This window comes from Rhinolophus sinicus, linkage group LG10 (assembly GCF_036562045.2).
Source record: "Rhinolophus sinicus isolate RSC01 linkage group LG10, ASM3656204v1, whole genome shotgun sequence".
NCBI classification, from domain to species: domain Eukaryota; kingdom Metazoa; phylum Chordata; class Mammalia; order Chiroptera; family Rhinolophidae; genus Rhinolophus; species Rhinolophus sinicus.
Window position 1 is genome coordinate 4,779,664 of NC_133759.1, and position 25,356 is coordinate 4,805,019.

Sequence of the window (25,356 nt, forward strand, 5' to 3'; positions counted from 1 at the left end):
GGCCAGTTCCTGGTGCGTCACCCGGGAGTTCCTTAAAGGGGAAGCGAGCGGGGCCGCGGAGCGGGCGCTGGGTGCGGTGGTCGGCGGGAGCCACCGCGCTCTAAGATAATGCCCGCGGCGCCCGCGCGACCATGCAATGGCGAGCGCTCGTCCTGGGGCTGGTGCTCCTGCGGCTCGGCCTCCACGGCGCGCTGTGGCTCGTCTTCGGACTGGGGCCCAGCATGGGCTTCTACCAGCGCTTCCCCATCAGCTTCGGCTTCCAGCGTCTGAGGATCCCCGACGACGCTGCGTCCCTCTCTCCGGGGCCCACGGGCCGGCCTGGGACGCCCGGGGGGCCGGCGGAGCCGTCGTGGTTGCAGCCGCCGGGCCCCGAGGTGGAGGGGCGGCAGCGGGCCCCGCGGCGCCCCCGGCCGGGCGTGTGCGGCCCGGCGTCCTGGGGCTACGCGCTGGGTGGCCGGGGCTGCGGCCGGGACGAGTACGAGCGGCGCTACAGTGGCGCCTTCCCGCCCCAGCTGCGCGCCCAGATGCGCGACCTGGCGCGGGGCATGTTCGTCTTCGGCTACGACAACTACATGGCGCACGCCTTTCCGCAGGACGAGCTCAACCCCATCCACTGCCGCGGCCGAGGGCCTGACCGCGGGGACCCGTGAGTAGCCCTTCCGCCTTCCAGGACAAGGGACCGCCCTCTGCCCTCCGGATGCCCCGAGGGATGCCAGGGCGTTTAGGGTCCTGGGCCAGGGCGCCCCGCCGCTGTGGGCGATCCCCTTTGAGGCCCCCCTGGCTTTGAGGTGCGTGGATGGGCCGGAGGCTGTCCTCTTTCTTGATTCTCCGGTATCTCTGAACTACAATACAGCTGTCCAGCACAATTTGTTTTACAGATGGGGAAACAGATCCCGATCCCTAAAGGGACAGTGGCAGTGCCAAGGGGTGGCTTGGAGGGCTTTAGACTCCCATCTCCAACCCCTTCAGATGAACTATGGTAAAATGAAATCCCTTGTAAACGCAGCTTCAAAACAAGCCCTTATCTCTCCCTACCCCCACCCCCACCCCGGGGCCTTTCTATCTAAATATTCAGGAGTTGGCGCCTGGAAAGGACTTCTCTAAAGCCACCCAGTGAGTTTGAGGCAGAGCAGGGCGACAAGCTTTCTCCTTCAGCCTCGGGGCAGCTTCTTAGGTGGAAGGCAGACAGGGAGGCCGTCGTCGGGCCCACGTTGGAGTCCTGACGCTCAGGGTGAGATTCCTTGGCTGCTGAGTTGACTGTCAATGTCTGTCCTGTAAAATCCCCCACTCCAGTGGCAGGGTTGTTGGGAAGGTGGGCCAGCCCTCCCCGACGACGAGCCTTGTTTTCGAAGGCTGAGCTTCAAGGGTCACTGCTGTTGACCTCAGAGTCCAAGAGGACAACACACCCAGCTAAGGCCCTCCTAGCCAGAGGGAAGGGTGTGCTTTATCACGGACCTTGTCTGGCCGGATGGAGGCTGCGGAGAGTGCAGGACTTGGGCTGCGCAGTGCCTTGGGACCACATCTGGGTGCCTTTGGGTGTTTGGGGCATGGATTTCCCTTCACCTGGTGAAAAGATGCAGAGGCCAATCCTTAGGTTCTAAAAAGGATGCCCAAACACTAATGGGGCGTGAAGAGTTTTAAAAATGGTTGCTCTACAAATTCACGTCTTAAACTGCAGTTTGAGAGCAGTTGTTTTTAGTGAAGCGAGGTCACGTTCCAGGCTAACTTCAAAGGACTGGGCTTTTCTAAAATTGTAGGAAACTGATGAGTTATTTTTCTCGCTTTATTACATCAGGCTTCATACATATAAATGTAATTTATGTCTCAATTTTTTTGAGAAGAATTTTTATTAAATTTTGAAAAAAGAATGACTGGGCCTTTCCAGATTGTCGGAATTAAAGAGTTATTTGTTTCGCTTAACTGTTACCAGACTTGATGTATTTTCTTTCTATCTCAATTTGTTTTAGGAGAAAAAAATTAAAATTTGAAAAAAGAAAGCCTAAAATCACACCAGATGGTTCTTTTTAATGTATGTTTCCTGTCAGCTCCTGCCCATAGTCCTGCCCATTTTTTCACATAGTTGAAATCGAAGTGTGTGTGCATGTTGTGGATGTTAATATTTCCTCCCTAGTGCTCATGGGATTGCAAGAAGGGTAAGGCCCTTCCTTATTGTGTCTCAGACTTTTCCTCAGGCTTGCTTTTCAGGTGTGGACCTGAGAAAAACAGCGTAATGACTTGTGGTAGAGAACACTTTCAGCTGGGTCTGTGGTGGTGTTGGCAAGGAGTTGATGACTTTTTTGTGCGTTTCTTAAGGAACCTTAACCTCTGGAGAGTTGGAAGCCCTCTCCCCTGAGGCCAGGTGGCCGGTGGTTTGCTTGCCATCCCTGTGGTAGCTCCAGAGAGGATGGACCTTTGTTTCAGGGTGAAGTCAGCTGACGAGTGTTTTGGTTTGATTGTAAGGTGACAGTCTGGGTAGGAGGAGGTCAGGTTACCTTGAGACAGGTATGTTGCTGTTGCAAAGGTGGAGTTAGAAATATGGCGGGACAGCGTTTCGGAAGGCTTGTAGTTGGTAAACCTTAGTGTCTCTGAGGAGCTGGAAGAACCTGGGGTTTGGTGGCTTTGAGGAGACCCGCACACTGGACACCTCCAAAGAGTGGAAAGATTAGTTCTTCTTACTCCCCTTCCTTTAAGTTAACTCCCGCCAGACTTTAGTGTTTTCCAGGAAACGCTCGACCTGGCGCTTTGTCATTCTGGCTCTGAAACAATAGGGTACATTTACATCCCCAAAAGGAATAACCTGTAATAAAAACCTTTCAGATATTTTTTAAAGTCAAACGTATTCTAGTGATTGTTGTCAAATGTATTCTAAGGATTCATTTTAAAAATACAGTGACGTAGCTATTAGAATATTATGTAAAAAAATTCCAGAAACAAAATATGGCGCTAAATGTCTCTTCTTTTCAGTCACGTTTACTTGAGGCTTGTTTGGAGGAAGGGTGAGCAGTGAACGTGAAATAAATAAAACCTGAACTCTTTAAAAATAGTAAAGCCTTCTGTCCAGCTACAGATTACTATGCAGTCAGTGCCTCTCACATACCCAGTTTGCATTGGGGGGTCCAAATTCAAAAGTTTAAGTAAATTTGGGTATTATAATTTCACAATCCTGTGAATAGTGCTAGTTCGGGTCTTGGGCACGTGACCCTTCTTTGCTTTCTCCCAACATAGCGCTATGCAAACAGAAAAGCAAATCTCAAATTAACAAACCCCCAAACTGACTCGTTCCGAGGCACTCCAGCTTAAGATGGCCTGTGCCTTCCTCTTCCTTCCCACATCCTGCCCTCCCTGAGTCAAGCTCAGGTCTCTTTCTATGACGCCACTGAACTGTTTGAAGATGATTTTCCCTGATTTACTCAGTCTCCCTGTGTTGCTTTCCTTTGAGCTGCTACCCAGCTCTTACCGCCGTTTGAGAATTGAGTGCTGTTGTACTCGCCTTCCTTTCCCTTTGGCTTGTCTCCCCAGAGTAGCCATCCCTGAACACAGGGACTGTCTGTTATTACCTCCGTGCCTGCACAGCGCCACGTAGGTTTCTGAACAGCTGTGACAGGTTAAGTATATACGGCAATGTTTTTCACATATATGACTGATTTTGTTAACTACATAATCAAAAAATTTCTATCAAAGGCCATGGTTTTCTCTATCTTCTCTGTTTTGGGGTGATGAGAACCTTAAAAATTCGCAGTGGGGTGAATGTCACGAAGTAGAGAGTTGAATTCTGCATCATCGTGGTTCAGCAGCTGGTTTTATGGAAAGAGGTGGACTTTCGACCTTAGCCTGGCTCCGGAGGACTGCGTGCTTGGCTGGGGCACCTGCATGGTATCAGGTCAGGCTGGTCATGAGGGGAGACTCCAGCGAGAGCAAATCCAGTCTTACCCGCCGGTGGGCCAGTGTAAATGGACTCCTGGTAATTTGGGGCTCTTAGGCCCAGGAGTGTTTTATGGAATCTCCTTTTTTCTTCACGCCCATTTCTGTTTTTCTGTTTTCCATTGTGGCGTACTTTGAGAGCGTGCATAACAGTGATTTGATACACAAGAATTAAAAGTGTTTTACTGAACTTCCGCTCTCTTTGATTGGATGTGTCTGAGTGGGGACATTGCAAGTACCATGTGTATTACTGTGATAACTCTTACAACTGCCCATTATTGGTGAATGCGTGGGCATTGTATCGAGAAGTAGTTTAAAACGGGGTCCATTTTGGTTATAGCCTAAAAGGAAAAGTGCAGTGCAACACGGGAAGGTGTGCAGCCCTCAGAGTGAGTGGTCGCTTCCACAGGCTGTGCAGGTGGAGGATGTGACAGGTCAGCGCGTAACTCAGAGTAGTTCCACGTGGTTCGCTCACCATCTTGGTCCGATGCTAACTGATGACAGAACCATTTTCTGATGAGGTGGGTTGTTGGAGGCCGCTCTTCGTTTCCGAGAGGCAGAGCCATGGAGTTAAATATTTACGCCCCACAGAGCTCCTGAGTTGGCAGGGCTGCCTGCTCCAACCTTGTCCTCCATTTTCCTATCCTTCCTATGTGCTTCTTGGCTGGCACTGCCCTTGAAGTGCTTATTTTAACCCACAGCTCTCATCTTTAGAGGACCTTTTGCAATTCTGTAAATTTATTTAGAAAGAACGGACAAATAGAAAATGCAGGTGCAGTTTTTCGCCCTGCAGAGTGCTGGCTTCAGGGCTTGGGAGAGATGAGATAGCCCTGGATCCTAGATGCTCCTTCTCTATAGCTTGTTTTAACACACGTGTCCAAAAGCTTGCTGTACATTCTTTGTCCTAGATTAAGTGGCATAACAAAGCGTAAAACAAAGCAACTAGAAGGGTAATAAGATGAGGTGTTGAAGCTGTTGATGCTGCTTCCTGGAAGACCTGTTGGACACAGCCAAGGCACAGCGAGCACGGGAGCTGCTGCCTGCAGGCAGGGCAGTGACACGGAGCCAGGAGCGTGATCAGGGAGTAGATACAGTGGTCTGGGGCACTGACGGAAGACACCAGAATGCTGGTGACTCTGTTGCTGAAGATGAAACGGGGGGCTCTGTCACATGGGTCTTTAAACAGGGACAGAGGAGTGGCCTCACTCCCCAGAACTTGATTACATTCACTATTTCTAGCCCGCACCCCGCCCTTCCCAGATGTGTTGGTTGTTGTGTCAGTGTCAGGAAGAACTGTGGGAGTGACGCGGGGCCTCACCCTCACTGCAGTCCTGATGCTGGTTTCAGAAAAGGAAGCTGGTGTTGACGTGGGGAGGGTGGGGGGTATGGCCGACGTTAATTTATTCCCCCAACTAAAGAAGAGATGAGTGACACTGAGACTGGAGAGGAGGAAGGCGTTTGCTCATTTTTGTGTGTGGTAGCTGGAGTGTCAGTTTCCATATTCGAGTACTATGGGCAGTTCATAGGACCAGGTCTCCTTTTTGTTCCAAATGATTCCAAAATCAGAGCCATTTGAAGCTGGACAGAGAGATCATTTGTGGTGATGAAAGTATACGTCAGCGATGGCAGGTGGCTCCTGTTCACCGTCTCCTGACGTGCCAACGTGTCCTTTCCTCTACAGTATAAGTGTGTCTCGGCTGTTCTGTGACTCGGCTCCACTTACAGACGTTACAGAAAGGGTGACATGTGAGGGACCTTTGCCACTGTAATAGTCCCCGAGTAAAAGAGTGGCCAGCAGTCTGATGGGTGTTGAGTTTTACTGTCTTTTTCCTCTTTTAAAATAAAGTACCTTTGTTTAGTTTTAACTGGTTTGTTTTTCAGTTCCAATCTGAACATCAATGATGTCCTGGGGAATTATTCCCTGACCCTGGTTGACGCATTGGACACACTTGCAGTAAGTATTCAGCCTTATTATTAGCATACATTTTTAATTAAGGTATTCTGGAGTTGGTTTCCCCTGGTTTCCCCCAGGGATGGGAATTCCAAGAAACCTGATACTCAAAATATATTCCCAGCTTTCATAACTGTTGTTTATTTTAATGACTTTAATGCCAAGAGCAAGAAAAGCACTGAAGGTGGAATGAGGGGAAATGTGATTCCCCTAAAATGTGGAGAGGAAAGTGTGATTGTTTGGGGGGGAACCTATTTTTCTCCCAGTTTCCCACTGTTTGGTTCCCTAGAAGTATCAAAAGCATTCCTTTAAGGTTGAGAGTTACTGTAAACTTCATAGCAGTACAAAGATTTCAGAAGGAAAAGACAAGAACTCAGGGTCGGTGGGCCCCCACGAGCATGTGTGAAGCGTGGCTGGCCCTCTGCGGAGCCCCTCTCTGTAAACCCCTTTCACCTCTGCACTGGGCTCCATCTCCCTCTGACTCTGGGGAACAGGAGACCTTTGACCAAGTTTGCAGAAAGAAGCAGGTGGAAAGCAGGTGCTCACTGTCAGGCCGGGCAGTGTGCTTGGTCTGCCTCCTGGCCCCCACTGGCAGAGCCAGCTGCTAGCATCGCGGTTTGAAATCTCTCTCCATTGTCCAGCAAGCCTTTGCCGTTAGAAACTTCACCCTGTCGTCGAAGCCCCAATCCTGCTTTTAATAATTTACTGTTTTCTCTCTTAACTTTCTTTAGGAGAGTTTCAAGTGTCAGGAGTGCGAGTTGGGTAATGCTGGCCAGTTTGCATCACTGCCCAGTACTTGCTAGCAATAGAATTACTAGAACTTGGGAGGAGGCTGAGAGGCCATTCTACATTCCACTGTGCCCATGGTCTAATGGGAAATACGGGGTTTCACTCTGCCAGACTGGAGCTGCAAAGCAATTCAGTTTCCCAATATCTCCTCCTGAAGTTATTGCCACTCCACTTCCATCACCCACCATCAAAATGTGCCCAGACAAGTACGTTCGGCCCATTAGAATTGACTTGTTCAAGACAACAGGCTGACTCAGCCTGTAAGTGTTGCTTTAAAGAAGTCCCAGGACGCCTATGCTGGTAGGAAAGGCCCCTCCTCCCTGAGCGCTCTTGGCCCTTCTGTGTCTTTCTGTCCTTGTCTCGCTCATTAAGTACAGGACCGTATCTCCATCATTCACCCACCACCGCACTCTCCACAGCTAGTGGTGTCTGGAACAGGAGTGCAAATGTGTGCAAAAAGTTTGTTTCTACTAATCCAGCACTTCCCAGCACAGCTTCCAAGGGCATTATACTCCTTGAAAGTAGAATACTGTTCCCAAATGAACTTGAGGAGTTCTGCACATCTCTCGCACTCCGGGAGAGCCACAGCACACAGCAGCATTTTACAGGCTCTGAGAAGTCCCAGGGTGCAGACACCCACTTACCTCTTCTGTCCAATTCCAGCTTTTCTTAAGCCTGAGTGAGTGATTTCATAGCCTGGTTATCTGTTCTGACTAATGTGAAAAGACGGGATTGCCGGTTGCTGGCTTCGCTCTCCCCCCTCCGCTGGGTCTGAGGTCAGATCAGCCTGTGCAGCTGCCAACAGATCCCTGTGCCTGCAGCACATCTGTGAGGAAACGGACCAGCTCTGTGGTTTCCATTGTACAACATCCGGCCTGTACTGTGTTCGCACGTCAGCCTCATTTTTCAGGTGTTACTTCTGTTGAGGTTTTTCTTTTCTTCTGGGAACATTTGAAACAAGCGCTCACAGATATGCTGCAGAAACACTTGGAAAATACCAGTCTCCTGGACGTGGGATGCGCTTGCAGCATTATTGTGTCATCTTTTCAAAAGAAAGAGCTGAAAGCCAGAAAAGAGACGTCTGTACCTGCCCTGCGTGTTACAGCGAAGTGACAATGGGCGAGGGGGAGGGTGCGCCCGACCAGTAAATACTAGGAAATAAGACACACTTGAAGGAGGTTGGTTTGTGTGTGTCCTTACGGTGTCATTATAGTCACAGGAGTGTCATAAAATTTTGAACAGCATGAAAGCATTTCAGTTCAGGTTGATCTATAAAATTTTGTGCCAAATTTGCACTTCCTGTCGGAGAGAGTAGCTTGGTGTGACATCACGTCCGTGTACCCTAAATAGGAATCGTAGTTCTAGATCACTTTTTAAAAAGGGCAGAGCTGATGGTTACATTTTGTTTGTTTTGAATGTCACTGGTTTTATGCTGTGCTCCAAAAGATACTACTTCTGTCTCTCAAAGTGTTTAGACATCTGGGTAACAGGCAACAAGTCATTTTCCAGATGTGTGGTCTCCTGGGAGTCACTGCACCCGAGCTGTCAGTTTATTTCAGGAGCAGAGGGGAAATCTTATTTTTGTTCCTTCTGGATTTATTTTCACTCATTTCAGGAGTTCTGGGCACTCGAATGCTGTGTGTGAGGGAGAGTGGGGTGGCACCATGCGGGGCGCTAATCATTTTATGAGGGCTTATTTGAACCGTTTTGCCATTTGGAGATCCGATTCTGGAGATGGGGAAATGCTTGCCATGTCTGTTGTACCATTTGTGTTTTACTCCCACAGGAGGCAAAACCACATGCAGACCTTTAGATGACGTGGCCCAGCCCCTGCAATCATGTGGCTTGTGTTTCGTTCCAACCTATTGTAATGGTTTGTGTTCCTCTTTTTAAAGATAATGGGAAATTCATCGGAGTTCCAGAAAGCAGTCAAGTTAGTGATCAACACCGTTTCATTTGACAAAGATTCTACCGTCCAAGTCTTTGAGGCCACAATAAGGTAAAATAGGACATAAATGGATGGAGGGTTTCCTTTGTGTGTAAGGAGGAAAATTCCTTAGAGTGAGGGTCTACCGGCCACAAGATCCAGGCAGAGGGTCCCCACAGACCGTATGGGCGCAGTGGCCCTATTTCATCTTCATTCTTGAATTTATCGAAACTGGAGCGATTGACATTTCAGAGTACTTAATTATATTTTGAACTAAATAAAAAGACACACTTACGCTTTAGTGAAGGTGTTCCTTTAATTCAGATTGTCACTGTTTCATTCTATTTCTGGTCTCATTTCCTTCCTTCACGGTGTCCTCGGAAAACCCCTACAAATTTCTGAAGGAAATGGAAATTCCCGTGTCTTCTACCCCCACAGGGGACCACTGCTTACCTCTGGGGTGTATTTCTTTCCAGACCCAGTCTGGTATCTTGCCTTTTTAGCTTGATATATTGTGGCTATTTTCCTATTTCATTTACACTTTTTGAAAATTGTATTACTGAATAATATTCCAGAGGTAACATTTATTTAAAATTAAAAATTATGAAAACATTCGTTCTGAAAAATGTCACAATCCACTTCAGATGGTGGGAGTGGGATATGAATTCATCGCTCTTCGGGGACGTAGAGCTAAGCGGGTGGCCTCTGAGTAAATCACCTCCTCTTCCTCACCGCACCTCTCTACCAGAGGTCGGAGAATTCCATCAGTTACTTGGCAGCCAGAACTACAAATTTACTTAGTATTTGCTGTCTTGCCCTTTTCTCTTTCTTATATGGCTATTTTTTTTCCCCAAGTGAGAGAAATCCAGAGTCATTTATTAACCCCAAAAGGTGACACTTGCCCTGAGAATGATTAGTGCCATCCCTTCGGAAGAGATGGCTGAGATGACAGGCCTCAGCTGTCACGTCACATGGGCTCGTTCTCGGGAGCCTCAGAGGAACGGCTCCCTTCTTCCTTTCAGTGATGCGCTTAGGAATCAATCGTTATTGTCAGGGCAGCAAAGAACTTCCAGAAACCATTAAGTCCAGTCCCTCTGCTTCCGTACAGACTTCGAGGCTGCTTCTGTTGTACTGAACTGGACTGTGTGCAGTGTACAGCCAACGTGATTTTATTATGTCTGTGTTCTTCCTGTCACCAGGGTCCTGGGAAGTCTCCTTTCTGCCCACAGAATAATAACGGACTCCAAGCAGCCTTTTGGGGACATGGCCATTAAGGACTATGACAATGAGCTGCTGCACATGGCTCACGACCTGGCCGTGCGGCTCCTCCCTGCCTTCGAGAACACCAAGACAGGCATCCCCTACCCTCGGGTAGGCACATGCCCTCACCGTTCACCGTCTTCTGGAGGGAGGACTGGGGCCGATGGACAGGAGGAAAGCTGTGTCCTTCTTAGAATTTGGCCCGAAATAGGGTGTAAATGATTTTTAATTCATTTAGCATTAACTGAGCACCTACTGTGTGCCAGGCATACAGTGACATATCTGACTCAATCCTTCCCCTTAAGGAAAAAGGTACTTCCCGTGCTCTGTGTTAAGTCCTTTCACAGGTGGAACTTATGTCCCTGCTACGAAACGGCGTGGGCATTTGTCCTCATTTCTGAGTTGGGTACATTTCCCCAAAGACCCTCACGTGGGTGTTGCAGGAGCTCAGTGAATGTTCTTTCGTTGCTTTATATGGATCTTTGAAATAAAGCCTGCACAGACCAGCAAATTAGCTGCTGATTTAAATGCAAGATCTGGAATAAGATTACATCCTTCTGACGTCTGATTTGCTGGGCCCAGAAGGCCTCTGGGAACTGAGTCAGCCAGGCTACCACGCCTCAGAGATGAAAGAGTCTGTCCCTTTCTCGCTGTGTCTCCTTTGTCTCCCAGTCTGAGATTTGTTTATGCTCACTGAGCGTGGGTGAGTTCATAGCTCACTCAAAATGTGGGAGTGATTCCACAGCTGGCCCTTTTCTCTGCTGCCAGAGTCCGGGGCTATGTAAACAAAGAGAACCTGCTGGAAAGAGAACCTGCTAGTGAGAGAGCAGCCTATAACGATGCCCCTGAGAGTGGCTCATTAATAAAACAAGGCTCTGATGTCCTCTTTGTCTAGTTTGTGTCTTTGAAACTCCCCTGTTCATCTGGGGGGCGATGAACAGTGGGAGGCGGCCAGCTGAGGTGGTTCCTTAGCTGAGTGTAGTAGCTGTAACCCTGCCTTCTCGCCCTGCGGGTTCCTGAGTTTTGCCATGAATCCTTTGTCTCTTCCTGTCCCCAGGTGAATCTAAAGACAGGCGTTCCTCCCGACAGCAACAACGAGACGTGCACGGCAGGGGCTGGCTCCCTCCTGGTGGAATTTGGGGTTCTGAGCCGACTGCTGGGGGATCCCACGTTTGAGTGGGTGGCCAGACGAGCAGTGAAAGCCCTTTGGAACCTCCGGAGCAATGACACAGGATTATTAGGTGTGGTGGCACCTTCTCTGGCCATTGGGTCTCCATGCCTTTGGCCCCCCTGTCCTTTCATCTTCTCTGGGGTGCTCCCTCTCTTCTCACCTCCTTTCTTGTACCATTGAATCTGAAAGTTGACAACTCAGAGATCGGCCCTCAGTGTCCGTCCACCATATCCCATTTCTTTCTGTGACTTTGGCTTAGAGCGAGGCTGTAAGGTTCCATAGGAAGAAGAGCGCTTCTGCTCTTTGAGGGCTCTTTCTGATTGGAATCTCTGGGCAAATTCCACCCAAAAATGACCGTTAATAAAATAACTGCTCTGAGGCAGATGCTACTGCTTTAATATCAGGTTCTAATAGAGGAATTTAGAGTCACTGGTAGAGTGGCTTTCTCCTTTTAAAATATCTGGGCACGCGGTGGCACAGTTGACCCTCGAAAAACACAGGTGTGAAGTGTCGTGGGTCTGCTCATGTGCGGGGGTTTTTCAGTAAATATACTGTAAATATATTTTCTCTTATGATTTTCTTAACTTTTTTCTCTAGCTTAATATTTTATAAGAATACAGTGTATGATACATATCATATACAAAATATGTGTTCATCGACTGTTTATGTTATCAGTAAGGCTTCCGGTCCACAGTGGGCCAGTAGTTGTTAAGTTTTGGGGGAGTCAGAAGTTACCTGTGGATTTTCGACTATAGTGCGGGTCAGCGCCCTGAACCCCTGCGTTGTTCAAGGGTCAACTATAGATCGAAAGCCCAGATTAAACCTATATGAGGTGGGCTCATTTTTCCCTTGAGAATGTTTAGACAAGATGTTATTTTAAAAATTAGGGAAAATTTCAAGTATATAAAAGAAAGTATAATGAATAAAGAACCCCTGTGTACTCATCATCATCTTCAACAATGGTCAGTATTTTGCTAAGTCAAGATGTTATTTAAAAATGGGTTTTTACCTCCTGGAACTGTTTATCTGACACTGACAAGTATTTTCTTTTTGTCGTTGGGATTGGTTGTCCTACAGCCACATGGTGTCATTGCCAAAGCACAGCTTTTTTAAAAGTGTTTTTTGATCATTCCTTAAGTTCTTAAGTTTATTTACAAATTACTTGTATTTAACAGCAGTAGAAATAAAAAAAGTCACCAAATTGTCACCCATCCCCATTAGATGGTTGACCAGTGTCACTCCAAATTGTTACCTTTTAAATTTTCCACAGACCCTTTCAGGCTGGCATGTGCAACTTTTATTCACTTTCAAATTATGATACAAACATTTTTATTCTGCCTTACATTGGGCAACTCATTCCGATGTTTTCAAATTGTTATTTTGCTTTCCTAGTTACTGTCTTTAAAAACCCACGTGGTAGTCCATTAACTCTTCTGATGTTGGACACTTGGATTATTTGTGGGGGTTTTTTGTTTTGTTTTGTTTTCCCTCTTACAGATAATTAAATTATATAATTTATAATTATCTGATAAGCAACATAATTCCTTTTCTTAAAAACATTTTTTTTTTAGGATAAATTCCCAAGAATGGCAGTACTGAGTCAGAAAGCTGTGAAATGCATTGTCGGTCTGGAAAAGCAAAATGGCAGCCCTAGTTTTCTTTTGCATTAAGTGTTTTCCCCATTTTTGTGCCAGTGGTTAAACACTGCGTATTCAGAAAGATCTCCTGGCTGTCTGTGCTGCCGTGAGGACTGACAAAAATGTAAGGGCCACGCTTTCGTTGCTTCTCTTCCTGCCACGGACAAAGGTGCTTACGTGCAGTGGGGCTGACGTGGGAGGCCTGCCCTCCCCCAGGGTAATTGGGACCTGACACATGTGGTTTGTTTTCACAGGCAATGTGGTGGACATCCAGACGGGCCACTGGGTGGGCAAGCAGAGCGGCTTGGGTGCTGGACTGGACTCCTTCTATGAGTATCTCTTGAAATCGTACATTCTCTTTGGAGAAAAAGAAGACCTAGAAATGTTTAATGCTGTATATCAGAGCATTCAGAACTACTTAAGAAGAGGGTACGTGTCCCTAACATCTCTTCTGTCACTCTGGGAAGCAAGTAGAATGGATTCTGAAATGTGCATGTTTTTCTCAACATGAATTCACAGGGTCTGTTGGTCTCTGCTCTCACCTAACTGCCTCCTAGTTGTCTATCAGTCATTTGGGGGTGAAGAGGTGTAGGAGCTATCTACTGCTGCAGAACAGATCACCCCAAAACTTAATGCGTAAAATGACAGACACTAACTCACACAGTTCCTGAGGGTCACAGAGCCAGGAGCAGCTGAGCTATCGGGGCCTCATAAGATTGTCCTCCAGCTGTCGGCTGGGGCTGCAGCCAGGTCGAGGCTCACGCCTGAGGCCACTGGCAGTTTTCAGTTCCACACTGGCTGTTGGCTGGAGAGCTCAGTTCCTGGGCCTCTCTGTAGGCAGCTCATGGCAACTCCCCCCCCAGGTGAGGGATCTGAGAGCAAAAGAAAGGGACCAGCATGGAAGCCATGTGCTTTCATCACCTAATCTCAGAATGACAAACCACACTCTACCTGCCTGTATTGGTCACACAGAGGAACCCTGACAGTGTGTGGGAGGTGACTCCACGGGTGTGTCTGCCAGGAGGCAGGGATCACGGGGCCATTCCTGGAGACTGGCTGCCACAGGAGTGACAGATCTCTGTGTTTAGCTGTGACTTTAACTGCAGATGGAGCTATAATGGAAGACAGTCACTGAGTTATTTTGGTTCTTTTACTTTCCAAAAAATTGTTACGATCAGTGTTCATACCTGATGAGAGAAAGGACAGCTGCCACATTTTTCCTTCTCTGTTTATTTAAAACAGCATTATTTGCTGCTCCTCAATTGTTCATTCAGGATGGTGGTTACAGTGACTTCTACCCTCTCCCTTCCCAGGCCTTTCTTTCTATACTTTTGTATGTTAAGTGGCCACTGCAGGTTATAGCTCCCGAGCCTCCTGCATGGCAGGAATTTCCTTGGACCCATTTCCACATTAGCTGTTGTCAGAACAACGGTGTGAGTGCTGTGTTCTTCTAAGAGGCTGTTTGGCCAGAGTCAGTCATTTCTACATGTTATAACCCCAAACTGAATTGAGTAGCAGCCCCCGAGCATCTGGCCCTGATCATTCCTCCAGGCCCGGGTGCCGGGCCTTAGAGAAAAGCCTCCTTTTTTGTGCGGAAATAGCCAGGCTTCCACACTCAGGTCAGGTTCCATGTAGGCCCATGCGTGGCTTTGGTCCTCACCCTGAAAGGGGAAGCTCTGCAAAGTACAGTGAGATGTGCTAGATGGCAGTGCTGAGGTTCGACGGATGTTCCCATGTGCTAGACTCTGCGATCGCAGGCAGAGGCAGTCCGTCTGCAAAGAAGGACGTAGGAGGAGGACAGTTAATGCTGACTCCATTTAAGTTAAACTGCGGGGGGAGGGGGGGTCGCTGCTGGAGGGTGGAGCTGCGCCCTGCAGGGCACCTGTCTTCTCTCCTTTGACTGCTGTGCTGGCCCTCAGCCGGGAAGCCTGCAACGAGGGAGAAGGAGACCCCCCGCTGTACGTCAACGTGAACATGTTCAGTGGGCAGCTGATGAACACGTGGATCGACTCCCTGCAGGCCTTCTTCCCCGGGCTGCAGGTACTTGGACTCCTGTCGCTAAGGGAGCGCGCGCGTGGGAGGGGGGGCTTTGGTGTTCTCGCGTCCTGATCCCCGTGCGTTCTGGCTCCTTCGCACTTGGGAGGTTGGTAGCGCAGTACGTCTGCATTGTTCTGTTCCTGGACTTAGTGCCCAGGATGTGGACTGAGCCATGGTTAATAAGCACAGAGCCTGAAGAGGCCCGCGTGTCATCTTTGGATGACCCTCTCTCGGCCGTCTCTTGTTCTGAGCACAGTGAACCCCGTCCTATCCTGCTCACAGCCACCTGGCATGGATGGCCCAACGGGGAGGCCATCTCGGTCTGAGTTCCTCCTTTTGGATTGGTTTTGTCTCCAGCCTGGGGGGTGGGGGTGCGGGTGGGCAAAGGGAGGGCCCAAGGCCTTGTGTCACGTCTTGCCACTCGGAAAAGTGTCTTAGCCTGGTGACCTGTGCCTCCTCTCTAGGTCCTGATGGGCGATGTGGAGGACGCCATCTGCCTGCATGCCTTTTACTACGCCATCTGGAAACGGTACGGGGCCCTCCCCGAGAGGTACAACTGGCAGCTACAGGCCCCCGACGTGCTCTTCTACCCACTGAGGCCGGAGCTAGTGGAATCTACTTATCTCCTCTACCAGGTACTGGAGCTTGTTAAATGCTGCCTTGTATTTCAACGCTAGGAGGACCTGTAGCAGTTCGTTCTCAGAGAACATTGCTGATTGACGTAGAGCTGTGTTGTGTGGTGGGGACTCGCACAGAGTGACCGCCTGTCCATACTCTTCCTAGAGGTAGTGTCATTCATGGTTCATGGGACAGAGAAGGCGTTTGTGGCCACATCACGTTTCTTAACCTAACATTGTGCAAAGCTGCATTGTGTCTTACTGTAGGTCTCATTTTTCACATCCTTAGATAATCAAGATTGATTTGGTGCTCAGCGTTTTCTCAGTTTATGTGACCAAAGATCTCTTTGGGCGGGGGTTCACGTACTGGAACCTCGGTCTCTATAATAATCGTTCAGGCAAAAAAATTCTTTTTCTTGGTTGTAAAGGAAATAATCTGGGATTCATCTGAATGCCTCTTTTTGTTTAATCTTAAAAACACACAGTATTCATCTTTCGTGAAATGACTTTAGTGCCGGAGGGAATGTCCCTTTAACTGTGAAGTCTTCTCCCCTGTAGTTGAAGGCAGATATTTATGCCCCACGCCGGCCACACACACTGTGCCACCCGGTAGACGTGTCATAGCACCTGCTGTGGGCAAGACTCAGCAAGTAGATCCGACTGTCCTGAGGTCTGCAAGGAGGGTTAGTGCTGTGCTTTAGATTTATTCAGTGATTTTATTTCATGCTGAATCCTTGTCATTTGCTCCTTGATGAAAAAGGGAGAAATCCAGTGAAACTGGTCAGGTCCTGATGCCTAAAGAGAGGCCTCAGGCGCTTCAGATAACCGCTCAGAAGAGGGAAGAGAGACCCTCCAGTCTGCCTCCCTGAGCTCAGGTAGTCAGGCCACACACGCTGTGAGAATGACGTGTGTGGTGCTGAGTTTCCCTCGTCAAAAGCTTAGGTCTGTGCCTTTGGATTGATACTCTCTGTGTCTGTCTCTGCTTCTGTCCTGTTTTCAGCTTCTTCCTCACGTTGACTATTTTCTTAGAATCCAGTGTAACCTTCCGCTTCACAGCGTTGCCTCCAAAGCCTCTCCTCCCTGTGCTGTCGATCCAGACACAGTCACTTTGTGGTTCTTCGCTTTCTCTGCTGCAGCATGGCACTGGGCACCAATTACAGATGCTCCCCAACGCTCACACCGTTTGGGGGGTAAAGCCTCATCTTCCCAGAGAATTGTTGTTCCTAACAAAACCATGTAAGAGCGTGTGACAGCAGAGGAAGCACCCAAGGACTGAGCTCTTAGAGCGTTTGGAGAGGAAAGTGGAGGCCTCCTTCAGGAACTTGTGAAAGTCTCCTGTTCCCATTCGCCTTTCCTCACAACGCTGTAAGTGGGATGGGGGCGGGGTCCTGTCGCCCTGTGTCTGAAGCTGAAGTTTCTAGAGAGCTCTGAGGCAAGATAGAAACTGGATTTGTTCTTGGACGTGGTGTTGTCAGCAAGGCGTTGCTTCATTCTGATCGTGAAGGGATCAGGAAAGCCAAAGCAGGGTACTGTTCAGCCCTGGGACAGCTGGTCTCCACCCCAGTTAACCTTGAGCAGATGGTCGGTGCACTTGAGGTGACCTGACAGACACCTCATCCTTTGACACTGGCAGCCCTCAGGGTGAAGTGAACCACTGGCCTGCGCCTTCCTTTCGCCAAGAGGCACCTCCTCGCGCGCGCCTGGAGTCCCTGCGACGTGTGCTGACGGCGTGTCCTCCAGGCCCTCGCTGGCTCACATTCTCTCGTGTTCTCTCTAGGCAACCAAGAACCCCTTCTACCTCCATGTAGGAATGGATATTCTGCAGAGTCTGGAAAAGTACACGAAAGTCAAGTTAGTTTTCTAAGTTCCTTCCTTTTTCTGTTGGCCCTTTTGATTTGTTCTGGGGAAATGTTATTCTCTTTTGCATTTAAATTTAGAGAACAGGTCATTAATGTTAATTTTGTAGGGAAATTGCTTCCTTTTTGTGTAATAGAACCTGTCCGGTACAGTGGGAATGACTTTTTATTTCACCATTTTTGTCTGTAATGTTCCAGCAGACTATGCGTGTTCTTTTTAAGTAACTTATTTCCCCTAATTATACAAATAATATGACCCTAAAAAGCTTAGAGAGTATAAAAAATACAGATGTAGAATATTATCACTGTGTCCACGTGCAGAGCTGAGCACAAAAACATTTAGGTCTATATGCTTGTGACCTTTTTTATATATTACACACACACACACACACACACACCAGGGGTGCCAAAAAAGTGTATACAGTGGACACTTTGGTCAACGTTGCTCAAGCAGTAGTTCACCATAATCAGAAGTGTCTGGACACTGATGGTAACCACTTTGAGCACCTCTTGTAATTGCAGAAGTCAGATGTGACTTGTATTCATCTTTTGTTATCCGTATATATTGAGTATTACCATTTTAATACAGTTTTTTCCTTTCTTAAAATGTGTATACACATTTTGTATACACATACTCTGTATGTAAAACTGAGCTGCTTTTTTCACTTAGCAGTATTTCCTTACAAAATACTGTTTTAGATTATCCAAATGAAAAGTCAGTTCCATAAATATTAGGACAAACAATTTAAATCCGTCCTTCTAAATTTGTTGCCAGTCATTTTCTTGGTGTCATGTTATGCTTTTGGAAAACACCCTCCACTGCCCCCACCTCCCGCTTTTCCCCCTACAACTAACCTGGTGATACAGCTGCCAAATCAATTTTTAAATGAATTTGGAGTCAATGTAGGCTAAACATGGACAGCCCTTAAACCTAACATAATTTGTTTTTCATATGGCATTTGATAATTTGGTTGATTATTCTGTTAATAAAATGACGCGCTTCTTAAACTAACACGCAGGTGGGAAAGGGCAGAGGCAGGACTGACTGGAAAGTTGTTTTGTAGGTGTGGGTACGCCACGCTCCATCACGTCATAGACAAGTCCAAAGAGGACCGGATGGAGAGCTTCTTCCTCAGCGAGACCTGCAAGTACTTGTACCTGGTAGGTGTGTGTGAGATCAACCCAGGGAGCGTCCAGTGCCTCTGGAGCAAGAGGCCACCCAGTCTGCCGTCTGACGTGTGCTTACTGGGCGCTGTTCTCTGCTGGGCATTGTGGCAGCTCAGGGCACAGCAGTGTCAGAACAGGACATCTGCCTTCCTCCATGACTCCTAACCTCGGTGCGGAAGGGGGCATCGTCACTAAACAAAAAAATGTCCGATTACAAATTGTGCGAAGTGTGGCAACGCCTAGTGGAGGACCTGTGTAAGTGTGGCCGGCGGGGCGGCCTCGCTTAGGACGGGAACGGTGTCTATAGCGCTCACTTCTCATGTGTGTGGTCTTAGCGAGACCCGCGGCCACCCAGCTCTTGGGCCATCCGCACACTCTCGTGTATGGAGAGTTTGGACCCCGAAGGAGCCTGAGGGATCCTCCAGTCAATGTTCATTCTGCACAGAGGGGTCAGGCGACTGGCCTGGGTCCTCAGGGTGACCGTGGCAGAGCTGGGGCTTCTGACTCCTTCTCCAGTGCTCTTCCCGCTTTGCAACTCTGCCATGCCACACACACACACACACGGTGTCCATACCCAGCTGGAACACACAGCCACCATACCCTGCATGGCTACATACAAAGGACACTTCCTCAAGGCACAGAGGGGCGGGGTTTCCTGGTGGGGACAGCCCGTGGCTGAGCTCTTGGGCTGAGAGTCAAATAGTGAGCAGGTTGTGTTGTCCAGGTCAGTGGCTCCCAAGCTGGGCCCGCTGGGTCTCAGCCACCCAGGCCCGTGTTAATTGCACGCCCGTCAGTTGAGTCAGAGTCTTTGGAAGTGGGCTCAGGAACCTGTCATTTTGACACGTGGCTCATGACTGTACACAACCAGATTTTGGAAGTACCAGTCTCATTCTTTAAGACGATGCTATGGCTCTGGCATCACTTTCCACAGAAGGCCGCATGTCCAGCCAGATCCCGTGTGCCCAGGTCCCCTGCCCTCAGTGCAGTGGTGTCAGGACGCTGACACAGGCTGGCCAGGGCCTGGCATGCATCCCATAAGGGGCAGTACTGTCAGGATGTTCACCGGCTGAGTCTGGAGGGAGTAGAGGAGACCCCAAGGGTCTAGGGAGAGCGCTCAGGGTCCGGGGCAGGAAGCCCGGGGCCTGCCCCAGTCTTCTATTTGCTGTGTAAATACAGACAAGTGCTGAATCTCGTTTTTCCTCATTTGTAAAATACCTGAGGTGACTATAAGGTTTCTTTCATCGGAGATTTCTAGGTGTCCACTCACTCAACATTTACTGCACACCTGCCTTCACTCCCTACCAGCCTGTCCCTTCCTAGGCTCAGTGTTGGAGGTGCTCCCACCACCCTCTCTCACCCCCACAACCCACCCCCCACCCCGCCAACACCCACCCTTGAAGGAAAGGACGGCCTTGTGTGCCATGTGTTCAGAGCCCGGCCCATGTCCTGACACAAGAAAGGGCTGGATGGTGGCCCAGGAGCTGGGGATACGGCAAAGGATAAAACACGTGCCTGTTCCCTCCAGCATTTTACAGTGTGTGAGGTGCAGATCGTTCTAGAACTCTTGGGGAACAGGTGGGAACCATCCGGAGTGCTTTCACAGACGGCCCAAGTGTGGGTCTCTAGGCCTCGGGGGGGGGGAAGTCCATGCATCTGAGTGTAAGCGAAACTGGTGGTTGTGGCTTGTAGCCAAGTTGGGAACCACGGTTATTAATTGATGCCTTTCCACCCGTTTGCTTGTCACTGAAAAGCCTGAGGGCCAAGCAAATTCTCCTCCTGAAGGAGTTAGTTCCAATCATGCTATAGTTACCAGTTATATCTTTTTTCTTTTTCTTTTCCACTAGCTCTTTGATGAGGAGAATCCAGTACACAAATCTGGAACCAGATACATGTTTACAACTGAGGGACACATTGTGTCTGTGGACGAGCACCTCCGGGAGTCCCCATGGAAGGAGTTCTTTCCTGAAGACGAAGGGCGGGGTCCAGAGGGGAAGTCTGTGCACAGGCCCAAGTCGGCTGACTTAAAAGTCATCAACTCCAGTTCCAACGTAAGTTGCTTTCTCCAGGGGTGGTTTGCATGTGGAGAGAGCGAAAACACTACCAATGACTTTGTCATCCAAAGTTCCTGACAGAAAACTGATGGCACACTCAGATTGGGTCATTTGAGAAGCTTCACAAAGATGCCATTCACGTAGGTGTCGTAGTGTGTGGGGGAACCCCGGCAGCAGGGGCCCTTCGCACTCCCGCCTGAAGGGTCGGTGGGGAGAGTGGCCACAGGAGCTGGACGGAGAGAGGCATCTGGGAGGGCGGTGGCCTCCAGGCAGGAGGCCCTGCTCAGAGGTGGCTTCAGGGACCTCGCAGGAAGGGAGCCAGCAGAGGAAACACTTGACCCTCCTCCTGGCTTCTGACCTGCTGGAGGTCATTGGCTGTCCCGAACGGAAGCCAGAAGGTTCTCAAACTTGTTCTCCTTTGAAGGGGGAAAAAGTGCCTTTAATTACCAAAAAAAAAAAAAAAAAGAGGAAGGAAGAAAGATAGCACTCTCAAGCATTTAGGTTTTAGCTATGGATGAGAAAAACCATAAGCTCAGAAAAACCACAATATTTCCAAATAGCTAAAGCGTTTTCTGCATTTCTGGGTGGATGAAGGACCCATGGGATGCTGCTGGGAGACTGGCCATTCCGCACTTGCGTGGATGTCTCAGCCTCCCCGGGTCCCCATTTCTCCACCTGTGCGGTGAGGCTGTCACCTCACGTCAGTCTCCTCACCTGGGAGCTTTTGCTCCTCAAGGGCAATGCCTGGAGACAATCTCATTTTGTCACAACCCGGGATGCGGGGGCAGGGCTCGTTTAGTGGGAGAGGCCAGGGATGCTGCTGACCACCCTGCAGCGCACAGGACGGCCCCTGAGTGGCCACAGGCCCAGGCTGAGAGCCCCGGATTTGGTCGTCCAGCTGTATTTCCTGACGGTCAGCATGTGGATTTTTAATTTGAAAGTCCCGTTGTCCCTCCTTTCTTCCTTCTAGTGCAGCCGCGTTCCTGACGAGAGGAGATACTCCCTGCCCTTAAAGAGCATCTACATGCGACAGATTGACCAGATGGTTGGCCTGATTTGACCTGCTCTCCTTGGGGGCCCCCTCTGAACCTGGACCAAACAGCTGAGCCCCAGCCACATGCGGCCCAGTCTGAGGTGGAGCAGGGCAGAAGCCTGGCCGCCCACGAGGTCACGGGAACTCTGTCCAGCTCCACACGCACACCTAGTAGGCTTGCATACGTTAGTGTTTCTCTTCTGTTCAATAAAATGCCCTGTTTTTCTTAAGGATATAATTTGAAGCGAGACGGTCGTACAAGTAGCTTCTGATGACAGGCTGATGTGACCAAGCCTGGTGGATGGGGCAGCCTTGGCTGGGCCTCCAGCTTCACACTGGAGCCGCCCCTTCGCCGTCACTCGCCATGACCGCACACTGCCACCTCTTGTTAGAGGGCCGTGAATGAAATTTCTGTGCAAAGGGCCTGAGGTTCACTGAACAGCCCTATTTATTGCAGTCTGTCATCCTTTCTCTCCCCTTTTGGATAACTGGGCTCTCCCCCAAATGTTGACCCATGATTTTGGATCACATAGGGGGGAATCACCCATTTATTCATTTTGACCCCAAGTAATCTTCACAGTGTTATCAATTATCTGCTTGTGAATAACGGTGTTATCCAAATTCTGACAGGGAGTCTCTTAAGTTGTCACATCACAGTTTAAGAGATTAACAGGTAGATCCTTTGGACGTATTTTACATTTATTTTGAACTTACCTGAGGAGCTCCCATAGTTCTAGAACCAGGTGCCTTGTAGGGAGAGAAAAATACCTAAGATTGTCTGAGCTTCCATTTGTCTCATTTACTAACCAAGGATTCTCAGTTCTGACCATGTTTGGGTTAGAATTTTGTTTTGTTTTTGTTTCCTGTGTCTAGTGCCAATTAACTGAGTCAGGGAGAAAGAAATGATCAGATGACTTTCAGGCGTCCTTGAGCCATTTGTCGGTGTCATACAGGCTTTAGTGCCTTATGTGATTTCAGTTTGGGCCACTGGAAGTCACAGCTGCTGCTATGGTTTTAACAGGCTTGTTTTCTATTGCCACATGGTGGGAGCACACTGAAAGGTGGGTGGGATGGGTATTAGAAAGATTCTGGACATTTCTTGGCCAGTTGTTGCCTTTGAACCTGATGTTTTAAGCAAGCATTTATAGGAGGAAGTTGTGCTAAAACACCTTCTTTCTCTTTTGTTATTATTTCCTTAACCAAAACGGAAGTGTCTGTCTTTGAACTTGGGCTGAGTGTTCATGCAAAGCAGAGGTGGGTTCATACCCCTCCCCTGGCTTCTGTGTAACCTCAGAGGTTGAAATGAATCTCAATAGAAAGGGTCGGAAGTGTCTTAAAAACTTCCAGCCTCACCTGTCATGTTGCTCACACACTTCAAATGAGTTCATTTTCATCTTTTTAAAAGTAGAAGTAAGCACAGTCTAAGCCACTGCATTATCAATCAAAGGGAAACATTTTCCTTCTTGGAAATTTAAGTGTTACTGTTTTTTGAAATAGATGTATAATTCAGTTCTTGGAGATTCTTAAAAAAGGGATTTTCAGTAATAAATGTGTCACCCCCATCTTTTAAGCATTTACTGTGCAAATTGTTTTAAAGAATTAAATGCTTCTGTTTTACCTTTTTTCTTCATTTCAGAAGCATTCTGTTTATCAACATTGTCTCATCTACTGAACAGAAAATTTTCTTGGAGAATAGTGTATATTTTAAATGTTTTGATTGACTCAGTAAAACCAAGATGTGTCATTTTAAATACACATGCGCACCAGGCAGAAGCGTCCCTGTACCTTTTCTCCAGGCAAATTGAGGTGGGACTATTCATGACCCATTTGGGAGAATGGGACCCATCAGGCAAGAAAGTGAGTCCCTCGTGCCTCCGTTTTCTCTCAGTGCCATCCTGGCCTCCCTCTGGCCCCTGTGACACCACTGACACGTAGCACTCCAACATGAGGAGGTCCCTTCCCGCCTGGGCCTCAGCCTGCTCATGCTCTGGAATGGGGTCTACGTGCCAGGGCCACAGGCGTCCCAGGGGCTCGAGGCTGGCACCGGACGTGTTCTGTATTAAGTCTCAGACCCTCTTGACTTCCAGGCACTGGACTTGAGCCAGCTGGTGGGTCTGAAGGCGAGCGATCAGTGCACACCAGCCCTGTTTGTTGAGCTTCCAGACGACCCACCCAGTCTTGAGTTTCTGGGACTAGATGCCACAGTGCTGACCAGTGCCAGTCATCAAAAGAAGGCTGTTTGAGCCAAGTTCAAAGCTTACTTGTTTTCCTTTTGGAAATCGGAATGCCATCAAGCATGATGCATCCGGCAGGGTTTTGGCTGTTCCTTCTGTGTTGGGCGAGTTCAGGGAGGGGAGCGCAGAGGAGCTGGGCACAGAGGAATCCCCCGACTTGGGCCGCCAGCCGCCTTTGGAATAGCTGGGCACCACCCTCGCGCTCCCATGTGTGGCTGGTATCAGTCTGCTTCGGTCGACGCGATTGAAAGGGTTTGGCGGAACCGTTGTAGGAGCCACTTCTCATTAGGCCTATGGAGGCCCGGTCTCCCCACAAAGTGCTAAATCGTCATGGCAGCTCCGCTGCTCTAGGTGACATGACTGAGAATCCCTTCCTGGAAGGCGAGGTGACCAGGGACGTGTTGCTCGCCCCCGACTGTGCTGGCCTTCAGAAGAGCCAGCTCGTGTTTTCACATCCTTCCTTCCATTTGTCCGAGCTTTTTTTGCCGGAACATTCTCTGTTCTGAGGTGGTCCTGGATGGAGGGGAGGGCACACGTCGCTTCTATCAGTTTCTGTGTATTTCTGCACAGAATGGCATCTGCAGGTGACAAGTAGAGGACAGTCCTCGGTACCTGGCTGGACAGGTGCAGTTGTACAGTCTGAGAGCCTAAACCGGGTGCCCCCGCCCCTCCCCATCTCCCACCGAAGCCAAACACCCCCCCAGCTCTTTTGCTGAGCTCCGTTTACTGAATGATCGCAAACTGTCATCCTTCACTTTGAATTCTGTAGACTTGGCCTCAGACCTTCCTTTCTTCTTTCTGGGAGACCCCAGAGGTCTTTCTCTTGACGCTTTCCAGTCTCACGCAGGCTAACGGGCAGGGCTGGCCGATTGCCCCAGCCAGAGTGGCTGAGCCGGGACTTTACAAAACAAACCTTGTCCTCTCGTCTTCCACCCCAGGGACCCTACTGCCTCTCCCTGCAGGGCGGGGCTCCTGTGAAAATGAGGGGCAGGCTGGCGGTGTGTCCCCAGGATTTGCAGGGCTCAGGGTTACGTTCCCACGTGAATCCAGTGACAATGTTCAGTACCTGTGGACCTTCCTGATTCATTACCTACTCACCCCCATCCTGAGAGGCACAGAAACTATTTTTAAAGGTATTTTGTTGTAGCATTAAAGAGCAAAACACAAGCTGCATTTTTATTTATTATACACAAGAAAGATAAATCTGTTTTCACACAAAAAATCTAGAGTTGGAAACTCGGGGAAAACCTATTGAAATATACAAATGCTTCTCTGTAATGTGCAATATGCTTTGCAACTATAGATGATATTTTATGTTTAATCTGTAAATAAGAAGTGTATTTAAATTAAAAGGGAGCTTTTTGTGAAAGGACCAAATGTTCTTTTATAAATATACTAAGAAATGTCTCGCTCTTTAAAATTTATTAGGATTTTTATGAATAATTTTTATTAAAAGATTCTTCTTTTTTTTTTCAGTTGTCCTTTTGTCTCCTTTACATACTCAAATATTATACACATTCCATGCAGGACAAACAAGGGGGAAGTCTTTAAAGGAAACTATAAAACTCGATGAATAACACCTTCATTTTGTTTTTTGACAGCTGACCCCTGAGTAATCCCGCCCCACTTCTGCCCATCACACCTGCATTAACTGTCCTTCACAGATGGTGACAGCCTCTTGTAATGACCTTTGTCCCCTCCCTAC

General features: G+C 48.6%; 1 protein-coding gene across 1 annotated transcript; it reads left to right on the forward strand.

Moving 5' to 3' along the window:
* On the forward strand, window positions 1-25,122 carry EDEM1 (ER degradation enhancing alpha-mannosidase like protein 1). The gene is made up of 12 exons (XM_019753268.2): window positions 1-646; window positions 5,803-5,875; window positions 8,557-8,660; window positions 9,788-9,959; window positions 10,906-11,089; window positions 12,911-13,085; window positions 14,576-14,696; window positions 15,158-15,328; window positions 17,088-17,161; window positions 18,231-18,327; window positions 20,178-20,381; window positions 21,355-25,122. Exons 1-12 carry the CDS (start codon window positions 132-134, stop codon window positions 21,442-21,444), a joined length of 1,980 nt encoding a protein of 659 aa, XP_019608827.2. The 5' UTR covers window positions 1-131; the 3' UTR covers window positions 21,445-25,122.
* The last annotated feature ends 234 nt before the right edge of the window (window positions 25,123-25,356 follow it).

Excerpts from the sequence above, each read along its gene's own strand:
- EDEM1 (XM_019753268.2), top strand. The coding sequence starts at position 132 with ATGCAATGGCGAGCGCTCGTCCTGGGGCTGGTGCTCCTGCGGCTCGGC. Across the intron at positions 5,876-8,556 it reads ACGCATTGGACACACTTGCA|ATAATGGGAAATTCATCGGA; the intron begins GTAAGTATTCAG and ends CTCTTTTTAAAG. Across the intron at positions 17,162-18,230 it reads GAAAAGTACACGAAAGTCAA|GTGTGGGTACGCCACGCTCC; the intron begins GTTAGTTTTCTA and ends GTTGTTTTGTAG.